Here is a 17,523-nt window from a genome sequence, read left to right as displayed (position 1 = left end):
ACATTTTGTACATCACATTATTAAAAACTTCTTCTCTGGACGTCAGTTGACTGTTAATATTTAAATTTCAGGTTTAGGCTTATTTCTGATCAAACAAAAAACATCAGGTCAGTTTTGTAGCAACATTATGTAACTATTTTATCTAAATACAGCTTCAAAATCCTTTTGATGGGATTCAATGGTGTGTCTCAGCCACTCTGATAGACACGTCATCGATAGCAATAATCCATCATCAATTAATCAATAAATCAATCTTTATTTGTATTGCGCCAATTCACAGCAAAAAGTCAAATCATGACAATTTCCAAACTGAGCTGGTCTAAACCATACTTCTAAGAAAATAGTTAATAAAATAAAATGTTCGATAGTTTAATGAGTATGAATTAAATGCAAAAGCACATAGCGAATAAGCCCTGGCTTATGCACAGCCTATCATGCCCATCATGATGATGGAGTTTGCTATGCACTGCAGCCTTGCAGCAAGCAAACACACCGACCCCTTCTGCTTCTGTCCTGGTCTTCTTCAGCTCCTCTCGGTGTTACTCATCCTCCGGAGCCGCTTTGCTGCCAAAGTGTCCCTGGACCGGTTAGGTAGAGTGGACAGGCAAGTTCTGCCCACTACTACTCCGCCACCGGGCCTGGTGCTCTCCCTTCGCCTAGAGACAGCTGTGACTGCCAAAGTGGTAAATTATGTCCATCTTAACAACCGCTATTGTAACTTGTTGAGGTGAGTGAGCAAGAGTCAACTTGACGCCTATTGTCCAATTGAAATGTATGCATCGCCCTATGTTGGTATCATGCTAAATAGCAATGCAGACTCACTATAGTCGTTTACCTCGAGATTCATTAACGTGCTGCCTCATTGATTTTTTGTTTTTTTGTGATCAAGGCCAGCAACTCTGAACTCAGCTGTTTCCCGTTGTTTTCACTTTTTTTGTGTTTTCTCTGTCCCCTCACTTTCCTCGGCAGACCCACAGTCTGGACATGCATGCTGTGCCACACAGCCTTCGGTGTGACATTTGCGCTTTGTATTTCCTGTGTTTTGGGAAAAAACTATTGTTGTTGTTACGGCTTTCAAAGCCACAATTCCTGGCAACAAAGTTGCAGGGAGGTTTGGTCCTGCACAGCAAAGGATCATAGTTTGCTTCTGCACTTTGATTCAGATAGTGATATGTGTGTTGTGGCTTACCTTGAAACCTCCTTTCCCAGACATGGTTTTCAAATACAGCAATAAGAAGATCATTTTAGAATGTAACACAGGCTCTGAAGCTGCTTTCTATGCAGTGCTGGGGTACATAGGAATCCTTGCAATAATATGTTTGGTCCTGGCATTTCTAGCAAGAAAGTTGCCTGATAACTTTAATGGGGCCAAATTTTATAACATTCAGCATGCTGATATTCTGTGCTGTCGGGATTACCTTTATCCCAGCATATGTCAGCTCTCCTGGTAAGTTCACTGTAGCTGTTGAAATATTTGCAATTTTGTCCTCAGCATTTGGCTTATTAATTAGCATTTTTGCACCTAAATGTTACATAATATTGATCAAGCCAGAGAAAAATACGAAGAAAAATGTAATGGGAAATAATAAAAAAATATGACTTTAATTTATCTTAGTAGATGATGCTACACACTGCCACTTACTTCTAAGTAGTTGTATGAGTATGGTAACTTTATGTAGCATTTTACAGAACAGATTTTGCATCTTTAAATCAAATGTATTTGCTTCATATACATTATGACATTAAAGATGCACAAGATTTACAATACTCTCGGTGAAAACCATGAGTGGGAATTATTAACCATTATTTGATGGATGGATTAACATTAGTTGACAAAACCATTAAATGATGCAGTACCATGTTTTTTAAACTATTTTATAATAAATGATTTCCCTGTGTGTATGTGACTGCAATGTTAAATAAAGTTGTAATTATTAATATAGATATGGTATATATAAATACTGTACACTATTTAACATTAGCTTAGAAATGAAATTTGCTGACTTCAACAAATGACCATCGCCTACCACAACATGAACTCCAACACAAAGTCAAAGATAACATTTTTGTAAAGCATGTGAGCTATATTGTGATATTGTGGCTTTAGTTGGCTAATGTTAGCTACATGTGGTTGCTTGCTTATGCAGACAAATTGTTGCCAAACTACTGTCTTGAGGGGCTCATGTCAACTACCTGATCTAGATTTCCAGGGCTAATCTGGTTGGTAGATTGGCTGGCTTGCTGTTTGAACATTGCATTGCATATTGAATGTCTACTGGCATCGCAGGCCAGCACAGGAGCCGTGCTGGATAGCAAAGTTACTGCGAGCTGGCTAACCTTACTGTAGCTTGCTCGCTAATGTTAACGCTCACAAAATGCTATCTGAGTGGAAATCTTAGTTTGCTAGCTTGCCTAATGACTCCACCCAGTGAGCAAAAAGTGGTCTAGATCACAGCTTTTAGACGTCATTTATGGACATCCAAGATGTCTGAAAGACGTCCTCTCGGGAGCCAGATTGAAAGTTTTTTATACGTCTTTTCTGGACTTTGCATAGACGTTTATATGTCATTTATCGACTAATTCTGGCTGTCAGTGGACATCCAGATCATAGCCAGTATGAATGTCTATTCTCAACTAATTCTGGATGTCAGTGGATGTCTAGATTATGGCCTGACTGGATGTCTTTTCTCAACATCATTTATCAGCTAATTTTGGCTGGCAATGGACGTCCAGATCATGTCCTGGCCCGACGGACATGATATCAACCTGTTTTGGACGTCCACAGACGTTGCCTGCTCAGTGGGCACCAGCTAACATAGTCAGTCATACTAAGCTGTGATTATGACAACTGTTGATTATAGCCAACAATATATTATGTACAAAGCAAAGGCGTATAACTAAAGATTGCTTTCTTCTAGCCAAGAGGGATGCACAGTAGGGAAGATAATAAGCTAAGTGTTACCTAAGCTAAGCTTATCTGTGTGGCGTAGGTCTGAAGTTGGATGCTGTGTGGAGTTTGCTGATGTAGTGATTTGCCAATGGCAAGCAAGTTAGATTCATGTTGGCTGCGCGTCCAAATAAAATATAGGAACATTATAGGTAGTAACGTTATGCTAATGATTGTAATGTTTTTTACGGCACTCAGTTTTCATTTCACTGTTCAGTCTTTCACTGTTCAGTCTTGTTCAGTCTCCTGGCGATGCGGGAACCTGGAGGCCAACTGTCACTGCACACAGACCGGGAAGCCTGAGAGGCAAAATTCAGCCACTCAGAAAGACACTGATTTCAGTCAATATTCACCAACATCTCTGCTTTGTTATGCAATACTCTAAAGACTCTGTTTCACCAAAGGTCTGATCTGATTTATTTTAAAGAAATTATTTTTAATTGAAGAGCTCAACTACAATAATACATGATTGAATTATATTGGTAAAATACAATTTTCACTCTGTTATCACCTCAGCTATCACCCATTCACAAATGTAGCTATCACATGGTAATTATACTTAAATTGTCATCACAATGTGGGCTTATTGTCTGCAACATTGTAATTGATGTCAGCTTGAGTAGATTATATTTGATGGCGACATTTTCTTCTGCTTGTTCAAAAGTGCACATGAACAAGAACAAATTAACTGATGTGTTGATCAGCAGTACATACAACAGTCTAAGAGGTGAACATGGCCTCAAGCCTGTTTGCAGTAAACACACCTGCTTCCCAACAGGCCACTGAATTACTGAGTCATTTATGACCAGGCTTCGTCCAGCAGGCAAAGAGCCATCGTAGGAACCTACTTTTACCAAATGTAGTGAACCGTCAGGCATGCTTTGCCAGTTCAAAAGGTCATAATATGCAATGGGGTCACCGTTTTGGTCAAAGTTGACTTTCTCCCTCAGTGCTGAAAAATGTGTATGCTTCATGTAGTGGAGAAGCTGAGGGTGGAAAGAAAAACAAATCATCTAAACAATAAATCTGGTGCATTTGACTTCTTTTTCACTCTTTTTTCAATTTTTATACGTAAATTGAATATTTATTTATATTTATTTTATAGTGAATATTTTTTTCTAAAAGTGTAGTTAGGTAGCTACACTTTTAGAAAAAATATTCAAAGTCACATTTCTAATTCTTTTGTCTGACTTATCGAAGACCAATTTGCTTAAAATGCAGTAATTGCAGGTTTATATATAAAGAAAATAACTCAGACTTAGACCTTCATGAAGGTAAAAGTAAAGATGAAGGTGACAACCTGATGAAGGTCTAAATACCGAAACATTGTTGTCATTAAATTTACTTGCAAGTAAAGCTGACAGATTTTGTTGGCCCTCTGTGTTCTCCTATGCACCTGTAGATCTTAAGGTGTGCAAAAGCTGTACTCAGGTTTATATATATATACACACAAATTCATGAGATTCACACCACATAGGTACCTGAATAACATCCAGAAGCTCATCTAGAGCCTGCTGACTCAGGACTACAGGGTAGAAATGAGTGTAGGCAGCACACACACCATATTGCTCTGATTCCTGCAGAAAGAGCTGGATGGCAAAGCGAGCATAATCAGATTCCACCCCAATTACTCCCACCCAGGTCCAGCCAAAATAACTAACCAGACGGGCCAGGGCTCTGATCTGGAAGGCGTCACTTGGCATGGTGCACATGAAGTCCCTTTGGTTGCTCAGACAGCTGCAGGATGCAAAATAGCTCACCTGTTATTATAGCAAACAATAGTTAACCTTCTGCACCATTTGGATCACTGAAAAGGCTGTTGAACAAGTATCACATTTCACAGAACAATACCACCGTTCAAACATTAGGTGGTGCAGAATTCTACCTGCACTTGAAATGAAAAAGAAAAGGAATTTGACGACTTCACTACCCAGTTGTTAAAATGGAAGATTATTTACTGATTTTAAAATACGGAAATTTGAAATTTGAGATGTATACAAAGAAAATCACAGAAGGAAAAATTTGAATCGAAGACATAGATTAGAGCAGAATTATAAGAATAGAATAAAATAAAACAGCATACTGTGGTAGACAGGTATCCAGTATATTTACTGTGATACTGGGATGTTTGCAAGTATAGATATATATGCTCTATAAGTCAAACAAATTATCTCTATCTGGACCTAAACTAAAAGTGGGTGGGACTAACCAGAAGTTGTTAATTTAAACCTAAAATAGATATGGGTTTAGCAGAAGTTGCAGTATTTATTATTTATAGAAAACAATGTACAGAAAAGTCTTAGAACTTAGCTTCAGATCAACATTTTTGATCACAGGAGTAAGGGAATTGAGTGGGGTGATTGGGGTCTGTGATGATCCTGTTGGCCTCCTTTCTGCACTGCTTTTTTGGAATTGGGGTTGTAAATCAACCATGCTCTAGGTTAGGAGAGCAGTCTGTAGAAATAATGCTATGTCTGAGCACCATTAGTTGTTGATCATAAAGCAGACACCCTTGCTCTTTTCTGATTGTATTGTCCGGATCTGGCAATAAATGGAGAGCCACTTAAGTACAATGGCAACGTCCTGGACCAAAGGGTTGAGCCAAGTCTCAATATAAACCAAAATGTTACAGTTCCACATATTTTCATTCCATTTTTTTATTTCATTTTATTCCACAATTTTTGATAAATTGGAATGAGACTCAAAAATTAACTTCCTATAAAGAGGACCTTTAAAGTGACTACAAGGGAATTTTCTATTTTTGATCTTTGCTAGCACCTGCTGGCGGCAGGAAGCGAGTGACAGAAAGACCGCAGGATGGATCGTGATGTTTTTTAAATGTATTTTTTGTCCTTTCCACGGTTTTATTGACAGGACAGCTTAGAGAGATGACACAAAATGGGGATGATAGAGAGGGGGGATGACATGCAGCAAAGGACCATAGGTTGGAGTTGAACCCTGGACCACTGCTGCAAGGACATAGCCTCTGTACATGGGACACATGCTCTACCAACTAAGCTACTGGCCCTTATGTGTGATTTTATATGTGATATATACTATATATGTGATCGGACCCAAGCACAGGCATTAATAATAACTCTTTTCGCTGATGGTCTCATTTGCTGTTACAGGTCATTTATAATCATCAAAGGAATCACGAGACTGTTTCATAAACACTTAAAGCTTCCTTGTAGTCACTTTAAGCAAAGCATGTACATAATACATTCTAAGAGTGCCACAAACTACAGCCTCCAAAAAGGCAACAAAAATACAGATTTGCAGAACTGATCATTAGAATTTTCATTAAGGTTGGATTTATCACATTAGACTGCATCAGTTTTAACTAGGTATATACCTAATAAACTGGGAGATGAATATGCATCCACAAAAATATGTTTGTTTGTTTGTTTGTTTTTTATTCCCAGTGCCTTTGTCGTGTTACATCAGTTATTTTTCATCATTCAATCTGCATCAACCCACTTTAGTAAATCAGGCGGGGCTGCTGATGTCCAATGTCTTGATGTCTTGATGATGCAAAAATGCGAAGGTCACATACTGTATATAGCTTGCCTAATTCCATGCTCTTTCTCTCTCTTTTGGAGGCTCTGTAACAATATGACTCTACTTGTTTCATTTGCTTTGCTTTACTCTGTGTGTGTCCTCACTATAACTTATAACACGATTGCTAGCGTCACCTCTGCACCTCCATCTGCAGCCAAAATGTGTACGCTTCACAACAGCTTTCATCCAGGCTTTGTGGCCAAGGGTGACTATGTTATCGGGGGGATCTTCCCCCTTCACTATAACCAGGAGATGCCAGACATCAACAGCACCTACAGACCACCACCAGTGAAGTGCAATGGGTGAGTTTAATATATGTGCATTGGAAATTATAGTTTGAGTCCAATCAAATGCCAACAAAAAAAATGTTGTGAAAGTCTTAATCAATGTTATGTATCTTTTTTTATATATATATTCACCAGATTTTAGGATGCAATATAAATTAAGCCTGACATGTAAGAAAAATTCCCATGTACAATGGTCGCTTTAAACTGATTTGCACTTTGAGTTCGAGAGATTTAGGTTCCAGAAAGAAACTTACAAGAATATATAATGCTTTATTTTATGGGTACCTGATTAACTGATAATTTCCAAAAAGTCTTGCAAAGATGCAATTCAATTTAACTTTTAAAATTAAAAACATCAAATCTGCCTTTGAATTTACCTTTTTTTGTACTTGCTGTGTTCATGTGTGTCTACTGGGTTGCAGCTTTGACCCCAGGGCTTTTCGCTGGGCACAGACTATGAGGCTGGCAGTGGAGGAGATTAATCAGAGGACTGAGCTATTGCCCAATTACACCCTTGGATATAAAATCTTTGATTCGTGTGCATATCCATTGACCGGCCAGAGGGCTGCTATGGCTGTCCTTAACGGGCTGAGCGAGAACGACTCTCCCATGTGCAGTGGTGCCTCTCCGCTCCTTGCTATAATTGGGGAATCTGGTTCTGCTCAGTCTATCGTGGTGTCGAGAATCCTGCAGCCATTCAGAATCCCGATGGTAATTCATGTGTAATTCCCCAAAAAACATCAACATGTCATCCTATAATGTGGTTTACTGTACTCCTTAAGTGTACAATCTTTGTCCTTGTTCACACAGATCAGCTACTTTTCATCATGTGCATGTCTCACTGACAGAAGAAAATTTCCTACCTTCTTCAGAGTAATCCCTAATGATGACTATCAGGTGAAAGTCTGGCATTTTGATAACCTTTCAGTGCTTTAGCAGTAAAAAGATATCTTCTGAAAATGTCATATATTTCTATATCATCTAGTGTGGTTTTATGAAAATATACGATTTAAATGATCTTTTTTTCTTTTTCAATATCTGTGTTTTCAGACAAAGTGAGTTGACACTCATTTCTGTTGAACACAGGTGAAGGCCATTGCTCAGCTGCTGGTGCGTTTCAACTGGACTTGGGTGGGGCTGGTGCGAGGGGACCATGAATACGGGCGCTTTGCTGTGCAAGGTTTACTCAGAGAATTACAGGGTACCAAGGTGTGTGTAGCATACCAAGAAATGATCCCTCTGCTCTACAATCGCCAGAGGGCACTGGAGATCATCCAGGTAGATACAAAGACAAAGTTTTATAGTGTTAAAGAGGTTTTCACCTCAAGACCATTTGATAGTAGGTGCTGATTACACATAAGTACCTTTAAAGTGTAGAATGTTTCTGTTATTTTGTCATAAAATATTAGACAATCCTGCTGAAAATTGCAGTCTATGTGCTGCTTACAGTGTCTCAGTGTCCCCAAGTTGGACCTATGAAGGGGAGGGGTATTGGCTTGCACGGCTTTTCCCACATTGTCTTTTATTTATTAAGATATGTGTAAAATTTCAAGTCCTGCATACAGTGAGGAAATATAAAGAATAAACAGTTATTTTACATTATGCACAAGTCTTACTCAAAGTAACTTCTTTTAACCCTGTCTTGTTTTTGCCCTCTCTTTTCCGTGTGAAACTCTTTCCTCCTCCATCATCTGCTTCTCTGTAAAGGTGATGCGAAGGTCTTTGGCAAAAGTGGTGGTGGTATTTTCAGCCGAGGGGGAGATGACACCTTTCTTGGAAGATTACATGATGAAGAACATCACTGGAATCCAGTGGGTAGCTAGTGAGGCCTGGGTCACAGCGTCTGTCTTTACAGGCAGCGAGTATTACCCCTACATGGGGGGCACCATTGGGTTTGGCATCAGGAAAGGACATATATCCAGACTCAGTGACTACCTGCAGACAGTAAACCCTCAGATGTATCCCAATAATCTCCTGGTTCAGGAGCTGTGGGAGGCTCTGTATGGTTGCAGTCTTTCTCTGTCCTCAGGCTCTCAGTTGCCTCCCTGCTCAGGGCAGGAGTCCCTGTTGGAGCAGCATTCAGCCTACATGAATACATCCAGCCCTAGAGTGGCGTATAATGTCTATAAGGCTGTATATGCGATTGCTCATTCCCTCCACAACCTTCTTCTCTGTCAACCAGGCAGTGGGCCCTTCCAAAACAACTCATGTGCTCCAAGCAACAACATACAACCCTGGCAGGTAGGGTCCTGTTTTCTAACTGCAAAAATAACACATTGAAAATCTTGAAGTATTTTAGAATAATTCATATTATCTCTTGGTTTTCAAGCTCCAATACTACCTACAGGAAGTAACATTTAACATTGCTGGGGAAGAGGTGAACTTTGACCTGAAAGGCGACTCCATACCCTATTATGATATCATAAACTGGCAGAGAGGCACAGGCGGGAACATTGAGTTTGTCAATGTGGGGTTGTTCGATGGAACCAAGCCTGCTGGAGAGGAGCTGGTGATCCAGGAGGACAGGATAATATGGGCAGGCCATCAGAGTGAGGCAAGCTGCTCACACTGTGTTTTTACCTTCATCAGATGCCAACTGTTGAAGTTCTGTAGGTTGAGGTGGAGGTAAGTCAGGTGGTCAGGACAAGGTGGATCTGCTGTGAGTGGCTTTGCATTCATACAGTAAAAAGTAGAGAGACTAGTAGAATGTGAAGAGATGCATGGAAATGCAACATAGCATTTGAACATAAAGGCATATAGGGCTTTATCTCTGAGTAAAACAATTATTTGAAACAATCACAAGTGATCTGGTGATTTTGTTTTGATGTAATTTTTATACACATTCATACATATTGACTTAAAACTACAGATACTTAAATACTTTAAATACCCTATGGACAATAACCCAGTCCACAGTGTGTAAATTACAGCTTCCCCTAATAGTTTGGGGAAAAAAATTCTAAAGTGGAAAGTGCATCATGATTAAACAAAAATTCTATATTTTAAATACATTTTATAGTTGTCTATACAATGTCAGAAAACAGACACAACATCGCAATCCTCTAGTCCGAAATGATGACTGCAAATTACTTGTAATTTCCAACCAGCAGTACAAAATTCAAAGACATTCAATTCACAGAAATATTAAACATAAAAAGCAGCTTATTTTCACATTTGAGGAGTAGCTTAATAATGTGTTTAATAATTAAGCAGATGAATAAGCCATTATCAAATTAGTTTTTTCAGACAATGGATTGATTGAATAATTGGCTGTCAATTTCACCTCAGTCACTGCAGAGCTGAAAGCCATTATCTGCTCCCCAGGTGCCGGAGTCTGTATGCAGTGCCAGCTGTTATCCAGGGTCCCGGAAGGCTGTCCGTCGTGGGGAGCCTGTTTGCTGCTTTGACTGTGTACCATGTGACAGTGGCAAAATTAGCAATCAGACAAGTGAGCTTAAAACCATGACTATAAATCATAACCATAAATATATGTAATGTATTTGATTATAATCAAGTAATATTTGAATACTGAAAATGTTGACCCTCTTCCCTTTAGATTCAATAGAGTGCACATTTTGTCCTGAGGACTTCTGGTCAAACAAAGACAGAACAGCCTGCATCCCCAAGAAGGTAGAGTTCTTGACCTATGATTCCTTGGGTATAGCCCTGACAGTGACCTCTGTGGTGGGTGCCTGCCTCACTATAGCTGTCTTTGCAGTCTTTTTCTATCATAGAAACACAGCCATTGTCCGTGTGAATAACTCTGAACTCAGCTTCTTCATCTTGTTCGCGTTGACTCTGTGTTTCCTGTGTTCCCTGGTGTTCATTGGAGAGCCAACATCTTGGTCCTGCATGCTGCGCCACACTGCCTTCAGTATCACATTTTCACTTTGCCTCTCCTGCATCCTGGGGAAGACTCTGGTAGTGTTGGCTGCTTTCACTGCCGCCAGGCCAGGGGACAACATTATGAAGTGGCTGGGGCCCAAGCAGCAGAGGGTCATCATCTTCAGTTGCACTCAGGTTCAGGTGGTTATCTGCGCTGCCTGGCTCATTGATGCCCCCCCTTTTCCATCCCGAAATACACAATATGAACGCTCGAAGATCATACTTGAATGTAGCGTGGGCTCTAGCCTCGCATTCTGGTGTGTTCTGGGATACATTGGTCTACAGGCCTGTCTGTGCTTTGTTCTAGCTTTTCTGGCCCGTAAGTTGCCAGGCAACTTCAACGAGGCCAAGTTTATCACCTTTAGCATGCTTATCTTCTGTGCTGTGTGGCTGGCATTCATCCCTGCTTATATCAGCTCCCCTGGAAATTATGCAGATGCAGTGGAGTCCTTTGCCATTCTGGCTTCCAGCTTTGGCTTGTTGTTCTGCCTGTTTACTCCAAAGTGTTACATTATTTTACTGAAGCCAGAAAAGAATACAAAACAGCACCTAATGGCAAAAGAAAAGAAGTAACATGCCATAAGTCAACCTTTTAAAAATATGTCAGAAATATTATATTCAATCTGTGGTGGGTGCCTTCGCAATTTCAAAATCTTCACAATTTATGTTTTTTGCACATTTGTATTAATTAACAAAAATACAATAAATGTACATATACAATGTATACATTGTATATGTACATTTATTGTATTTTTGTTTTGTTTTTGTTGACATTATTATTATTATTATTATTATTATTATTATTATTATTATTATTATGTATGGTTTGTTTGATGGAGTAAAGCTATGACACTGGGGTTTGGATAAGAGGATGTAGTGTCAATCACAGCAGGCACAGGAGAATCTGACAAACATGAGGGCAAATGTTCTGATTGTGTACTCCTGTCCATTATATTTTCCTTTATGGAATTTCCATCTTACCAATAATTAAACTCTCTTTTTCACTGTGTTCAGTTTCCCTTTCTTTCCATTCTAGTACCCTTGTCCTTTGGCCCATCAATCTCTTTCAGTTTCTTCAATTTGTTTCACCTCACATAGCAGCATTTAAATTTATGATTTAAGGGAAAAGGGCTTGCAGGATGACATGCCACAGTCACAGCTGTCCATGACCAAGTGGATAAACAATGTATGATTAATTGTGGCATGAAATCAAATGTAATAAGCGTTAATGAAATCAGGTATCAAAATGATACCACTAAAGGAATAAAATGTACTGCAGATGCATGAGGTATTCATTCTTCCTTTATTCACAAAAATATAATAAGAACAATAATTAGAAGAATGCCCTGAAGTAGGATTTTTAATTTATAAACCTAACTTACAATAGTAAGTGAGGTATGGCTATGGAAATACACACATATCAAGCAACTAATTAAACTATTTTTTTTTTTTTTTATTCTACATGTAAATTCAAATATGACTCAAAACTGTCTTCCTTGTGAAGAGTTTTTTGCCAACTTTTTTTAAAAACAAGCTGGCTGGTATTCAAACATAGCATGTAGCAGTTGCACTTACAGATTTGCATATCATAGACGAATACTACTGGCGGTATTAGAAGCCCTCTTATTTAATCATGATAAAATTAGTAAAATTTAAATTAAAGTATGTTTGTAATTATATCTGCATTTATATGAATTATGTTTTTTTATAATACATTTATGCCAGAAAAAAAGTATACCAGAGTGTAGAATAAGGTGCCCAAGTAACAAAAATTACAGAGGTAATTAAAGAGGTAAATTAAGCTTTCTGTATTCTACATGTCAATCAGCAGGATCAGTTTCTCAGAAGTTCAATGATGCATGAAAAACCAAATCATCTTTAGAGAATTGAGAGTGTGCTGACATTGGCTGGTGATGTTTCTCTGACAGTAGAAAACGCTATAAAGGTCAGCTCCCAGGTCAGAATTGCTTTAGTGAAGGGGAGGTTGCCTCGTGATGGGTTGGATCACTGTTATCTTATTTACTCTGCTGGCAAGGACAAACTCAGAGAGCCAAACATGCAAATTAATCGGACAGACAGGGTTCAGGGCATTTTCAAAAGAAGGTGATCTAATGATAGGAGGAGTTTTTTCTATGAGTAGTACACGCAAACTGATAGACAATGACTACCAGGCGATTCCATATGCATACTGCACAAAGTAAGTTGTTTAATAATGTTTAAAATATGTAAACATTTTTGCAATGTAGAATGTTAACAATCTGATGTGCCACAAAATGATCAGCTGGAATAAGTTGTTATGTTATGTGTTCAAATTTAACACTGTGTTTGCAGGTTGAATGACAGAGAATTGAAGTTTGCCCAGACAGTGATTTTTACTGTAGAGGAGATCAACAGAGATACTAAGCTGCTTCCCGGAGTGAGTCTGGGCTATAGGCTGTACAACGGTTGTGGAAGTGAAAACCTTATACGAGCAGCCGTAGAAGCTGTGAATACAGAGGATTCAAAGAGCTGCAGTGGTCAGATCCAGGCTTTCTTAGGCCATTCATCCTCAGGAGTGAGCGAAGACATAAACCTCATACTAAGCCCGCTGTCCATTCCACAGGTGAGAAGAATTATTTGAGAAATTAGAGCAAACTGTCCAGTTTTCTTCGTCCTATTTGTGTATCCCTTCTTTAAAGATGTTTCTTTTTTCTTTGAAGGTTAGCCATCTTTCAACCTGTGCTTGTTTGAGTGACAAAAGACTATACCCCACCTTCTTCAGAACTGTGCCAAGTGACCGCTTCCAAATAATTGGCCTGGTGCAGTTTATGAAATACTTTGACTGGCAATGGGTTGGGATTATTTATTCTGAAGGTTTGTACTCGAAGAAAGGTACAGCTGAATTCATTAAGGAAGCAATGAAAGTGGGCATATGTGTTGAATACAGATTACCTTTCTCTAAGACATCTCAAGAAAAGTTGGATGCTATTGTAGAGAGACTGAGAGAATCTTCATCAAAGGTGGTCCTGTTGTTTATGTCCTTGTCTTACACTAAATCATTCCTGTCCAAAATGGAGAATTATAACATAACTGGAAAGCAGTGGGTCGGCAGTGAGTCTTGGATCACACAAGCAGACCTGGCATCTGTTGGGAGAAAAGACGTTTTACAGGGAGCAATGGGCTTTGCCCTCCCTCAGGCATCCATACCAGGTCTTGGTGAATTCTTACTTAGCTTGAAACCTTCTGATGAACCACAGAGTGATATAATTAAAGCTATCTGGGAGAAGTTCTTTGACTGCAGCTTCTCTCCATCAAATACCTCTGTTATGTGCACTGGCACAGAAGATCTCAGGACAGTCTCCAGTGACTACACAGATGTGACACATTTCAGGCCTGAGAATAATGTGTACAAAGCTGTGTACTTGGTGGCATATGCCCTTCATGCACTACTGCAATGTGAAAATGGGTCTAATCCCACCACAGGAAAGCCCTGTGTGAACAAGAATGAAGTTCAGCCTAAGCTAGTAAGTTCTAGTAAATGTATTCAGACATAATATACTTATGTAGTATTTAGTGTTTCTATTTTTTAATTCATTAAGGGTTCCACATGTATACAAAATGTCTTGATGATTTCTTTTTTGCAAGTGGTATGTATACTAAAATGTGCCAATTGTCTCTCTGAAGGTGTTGGAACACATATATTACGTGAACTTCACGACACAGAGTGGGGCCAAGGTTTTCTTTGATGAAAATGGAGACTCAGTTGCCCAGTATGACTTAGTTAACTGGCAGATGAAAGAAGATGGCTCTGCTGCGATTGTGAATATTGGTCAATATGATACCTCTTTTCCAGAAGGGGAAAAATTCAAACTAAAAGACAACATCAAAATAGTATGGGGAGCAAACAGTAATGAGGTAAAGACAATAGAAAGTTGCATGTGTTCTCTGAGTGGGAAGATTTTCTTGGTACCCTAATACTGTTGCAGTCACAGTGAAGTGTCTTAAAGGGAATTTCTGTTAGCTGTGGGTTGTAGGGTGGAGAGGTAGTCTCAACATTTTGGATTTTGATCCTTTTACAGCTGATTGATGAATGTTTCTTCATAGGAACTTTGGAAACATGACAATGCCCCTGACATCCAAAACATTTTGTTGCATTATTTAGTATTTATGTGCTATTTTGCCTTATCAGGTGCCAAGGTCTGTCTGTAGAGAACCCTGCCCACCAGGGACTCGTAAGGCCATAAACAAGTTTAAGCCTGTGTGCTGTTTTGACTGCTTTGAATGCCCCGAGGGAACAATAAGTAATCAGACAAGTGAGTACGGACTTAAAAATGTAATTCATTCATGAGTATGCTAGAGGTAAATGAAAAGACTGATAGTATGATGAACAATGTATGTAAAATATGTATATATATATATATATATATATATATATATATATATATATATATATATATACAGTATATATATTGTTGTGTTGTTGTTGTTGTTTTCTATTAGTGTGATGATTGTATCTCTGTATGATTTCACTTCATTGACAGATTCTCCAGACTGTCTGATCTGTCCTCCTGAATTTTGGCCAAATGAAAAGAAAGATCAGTGTCTTCCAAAACCTTCTGAATACTTGTCTTACAAAGAGGTCATGGGAGCACTTTTAACTGGATTTGGCTGTGCCGGTGTATTTTTATCCCTTCTGACATCGATCATTTTTTTGACTCATAAAGAGACCCCCATTGTAAAAGCCAACAACTCTGAGCTGAGCTTTCTGCTACTCTTCTCATTAAAACTGTGTTTCCTGTGTTCTCTGACCTTCATCGGCCGGCCCTCTGAGTGGTCCTGCATGCTGCGACACACAGCATTTGGCATCACCTTTGTCCTCTGCATCTCTTGTGTTCTCGGCAAAACTATAGTGGTTTTAATGGCCTTCAGAGCAACACTCCCAGGCAGTAATATGATGAAATGGTTTGGTCCTACACAGCAGAGGCTCAGTGTTCTGACTTTCACCCTCATTCAGGTTGTGATTTGTATCCTTTGGCTGACAATCAGCCCACCATATCCAAAGATGAACATGAAGTACTATAAAGAAAAGATCATCTTAGAGTGTGCCCTGGGTTCAGCTGTTGGATTCTGGGCTGTGTTGAGTTATATTGGACTTCTTGCTCTCTTGTGTTTTATACTTGCTTTTCTTGCTAGGAAGCTGCCAGACAGCTTTAATGAAGCCAAACTGATCACCTTCAGCATGCTGATATTCTGTGCAGTCTGGATCACATTCATCCCAGCATACGTCAGCTCTCCTGGCAAGTTTACTGTAGCTGTGGAGATATTTGCCATTCTGGCGTCCAGCTTTGGTTTGCTGGTGTGCATCTTTTTCCCAAAATGTTATATTATTATCTTCAGGCCAGAACGAAACTCAAAAAAACATTTGATGGGGAAAATACAACCAAGAACTCTGTAATATGTAATTCAAAAATGTCCCCCAGAACAAAGGGTCTTAGTGTGACAACAAATAAACCAATTTTACTGCATAGTCTGCAGATAATGTGGAAACACAAGACAACCTTGTAGTTGATGACCTTTTACTTCTGATTAAAATGAATACACTGACTCGGGTCTCCTTTTTCTTCATCTTTATTTGATCATAAATGCTATTGAGTATAAGAAATTTGGTTCGCAGCTGAAATATATTCATCTTGGTCATACGATTCATTAATGACAAAACATTTTGATAGAGAACAAGATAGGGAACTCAAAGTTTCTCCCCTCTCTCGATAACTGCCATCAGATACAGTAGTGCTGTGTTAAACTTTTGAATTAAAGTTAATTCTATGTTGTGATCAGAGCTGTTTTTGGCCATTCATGCTTTAGAACTTTAGAAGTGTTATTTTAAGGTGCATGTATTATTGCAACAATCTTAAATTATAAGTCTAAAGAATTACCATTTACCAGTCATTACCTTCATCATACAGTAAATTGTAATGCTGGCATTACCACTCAACTCTGACTGTTTCCATACTAAACTCATTAAAGTTTCCTGTGGGGACCACCTGACACCTCATCCGCAAGACCTCTAACTTTAATCAACCAGCTAACATAAAATTAACTATTGTTACAATCCTTATTCTCAGGACTCTTCTTCATCACATCTAAAACAGATTGTAAATATTGTCATTATGGCATTTTAATTGATTAAACGCACTATAAAATTACAAAGAACAAAACAAACACACACACACATACTGGTTTATATGTTTCACGGGGGCACATTTTTAATTATCACTTGCAGGGACCATCCTTTCTAGAGGTTCCACAGGTCTAAAAAAAAAGCAAAATCGCCATTGCTTAGTGATTCTATACACACCTTCAAACCTCTGAAATGATGAAGTACTGGTCTCCCCATGCTATATGGGGACTTCCGTAAAATCCAGTTAACATGTTTACAGGGGGACATGTGCAAAAATTAGCATACTTCTCATATATTGGTATGTGACTACTGGGGACCTATTTTTACAAACAAATCAAATCATTTTGTTTGGCTGAACCACTGTTCTTTACCTTGGCAAGTCTGAAAAATAATACAGAAGATTGCTTATGAACTGGGTACATTATGTACATGTGAGGAGCACTTAAATCTGAACACAAAAAAAATCATTTTTTTCATCTTTCCACATCGTTGGTGTCAATTAGGTTACCAATTTTAATGTGCTGCTAAGTAGTCCCTACCAATATTTTTTACAAATCTCAAACTATGTTGTCATTTTAAATCCTCATAGTGTTTCTATACAGAGGTACTGGATTTGTGTATTTTTGACAAAAAGCAGCTTATTTTAATGGAGAGTTAAAGAACAAGATATGGAGGAGTCCTTA

At 38.7% G+C, this 17,523-nt stretch overlaps 3 protein-coding genes across 3 annotated transcripts; all 3 read left to right on the top strand.

The window, feature by feature from the left end:
• Positions 1 to 434: 434 nt before the first annotated feature.
• On the top strand, positions 435 to 1,599 carry LOC141019460 (vomeronasal type-2 receptor 26-like). The gene is given in 4 exon segments (XM_073494391.1): positions 435 to 683; positions 878 to 1,048; positions 1,050 to 1,373; positions 1,375 to 1,599. Coding segments are annotated over 4 exon segments (969 nt in total).
• Positions 1,600 to 6,667: 5,068 nt separating this feature from the next.
• LOC141019453 (extracellular calcium-sensing receptor-like) lies at positions 6,668 to 11,253 on the top strand. The gene is made up of 9 exons (XM_073494379.1): positions 6,668 to 6,810; positions 7,218 to 7,506; positions 7,606 to 7,692; positions 7,882 to 8,073; positions 8,503 to 8,772; positions 8,833 to 9,036; positions 9,125 to 9,331; positions 10,120 to 10,243; positions 10,352 to 11,253. The coding sequence occupies exons 1-9, from the start codon at positions 6,668 to 6,670 to the stop codon at positions 11,251 to 11,253; spliced, it is 2,418 nt and encodes an 805-aa protein (XP_073350480.1).
• A 1,538-nt stretch (positions 11,254 to 12,791) lies between these two features.
• On the top strand, positions 12,792 to 16,114 carry LOC141019444 (extracellular calcium-sensing receptor-like). Its single transcript, XM_073494366.1, has 6 exons — positions 12,792 to 12,877; positions 13,012 to 13,282; positions 13,380 to 14,183; positions 14,344 to 14,574; positions 14,849 to 14,972; positions 15,201 to 16,114. The coding sequence occupies exons 1-6, from the start codon at positions 12,792 to 12,794 to the stop codon at positions 16,112 to 16,114; spliced, it is 2,430 nt and encodes an 809-aa protein (XP_073350467.1).
• The last annotated feature ends 1,409 nt before the right edge of the window (positions 16,115 to 17,523 follow it).

Source organism: Pagrus major, chromosome 2, assembly GCF_040436345.1.
Source record: "Pagrus major chromosome 2, Pma_NU_1.0".
Lineage (NCBI taxonomy): Eukaryota > Metazoa > Chordata > Actinopteri > Spariformes > Sparidae > Pagrus > Pagrus major.
Note: the sequence above shows the minus strand (reverse complement) of the source record. Positions and strands in the feature narration are given on the sequence as shown.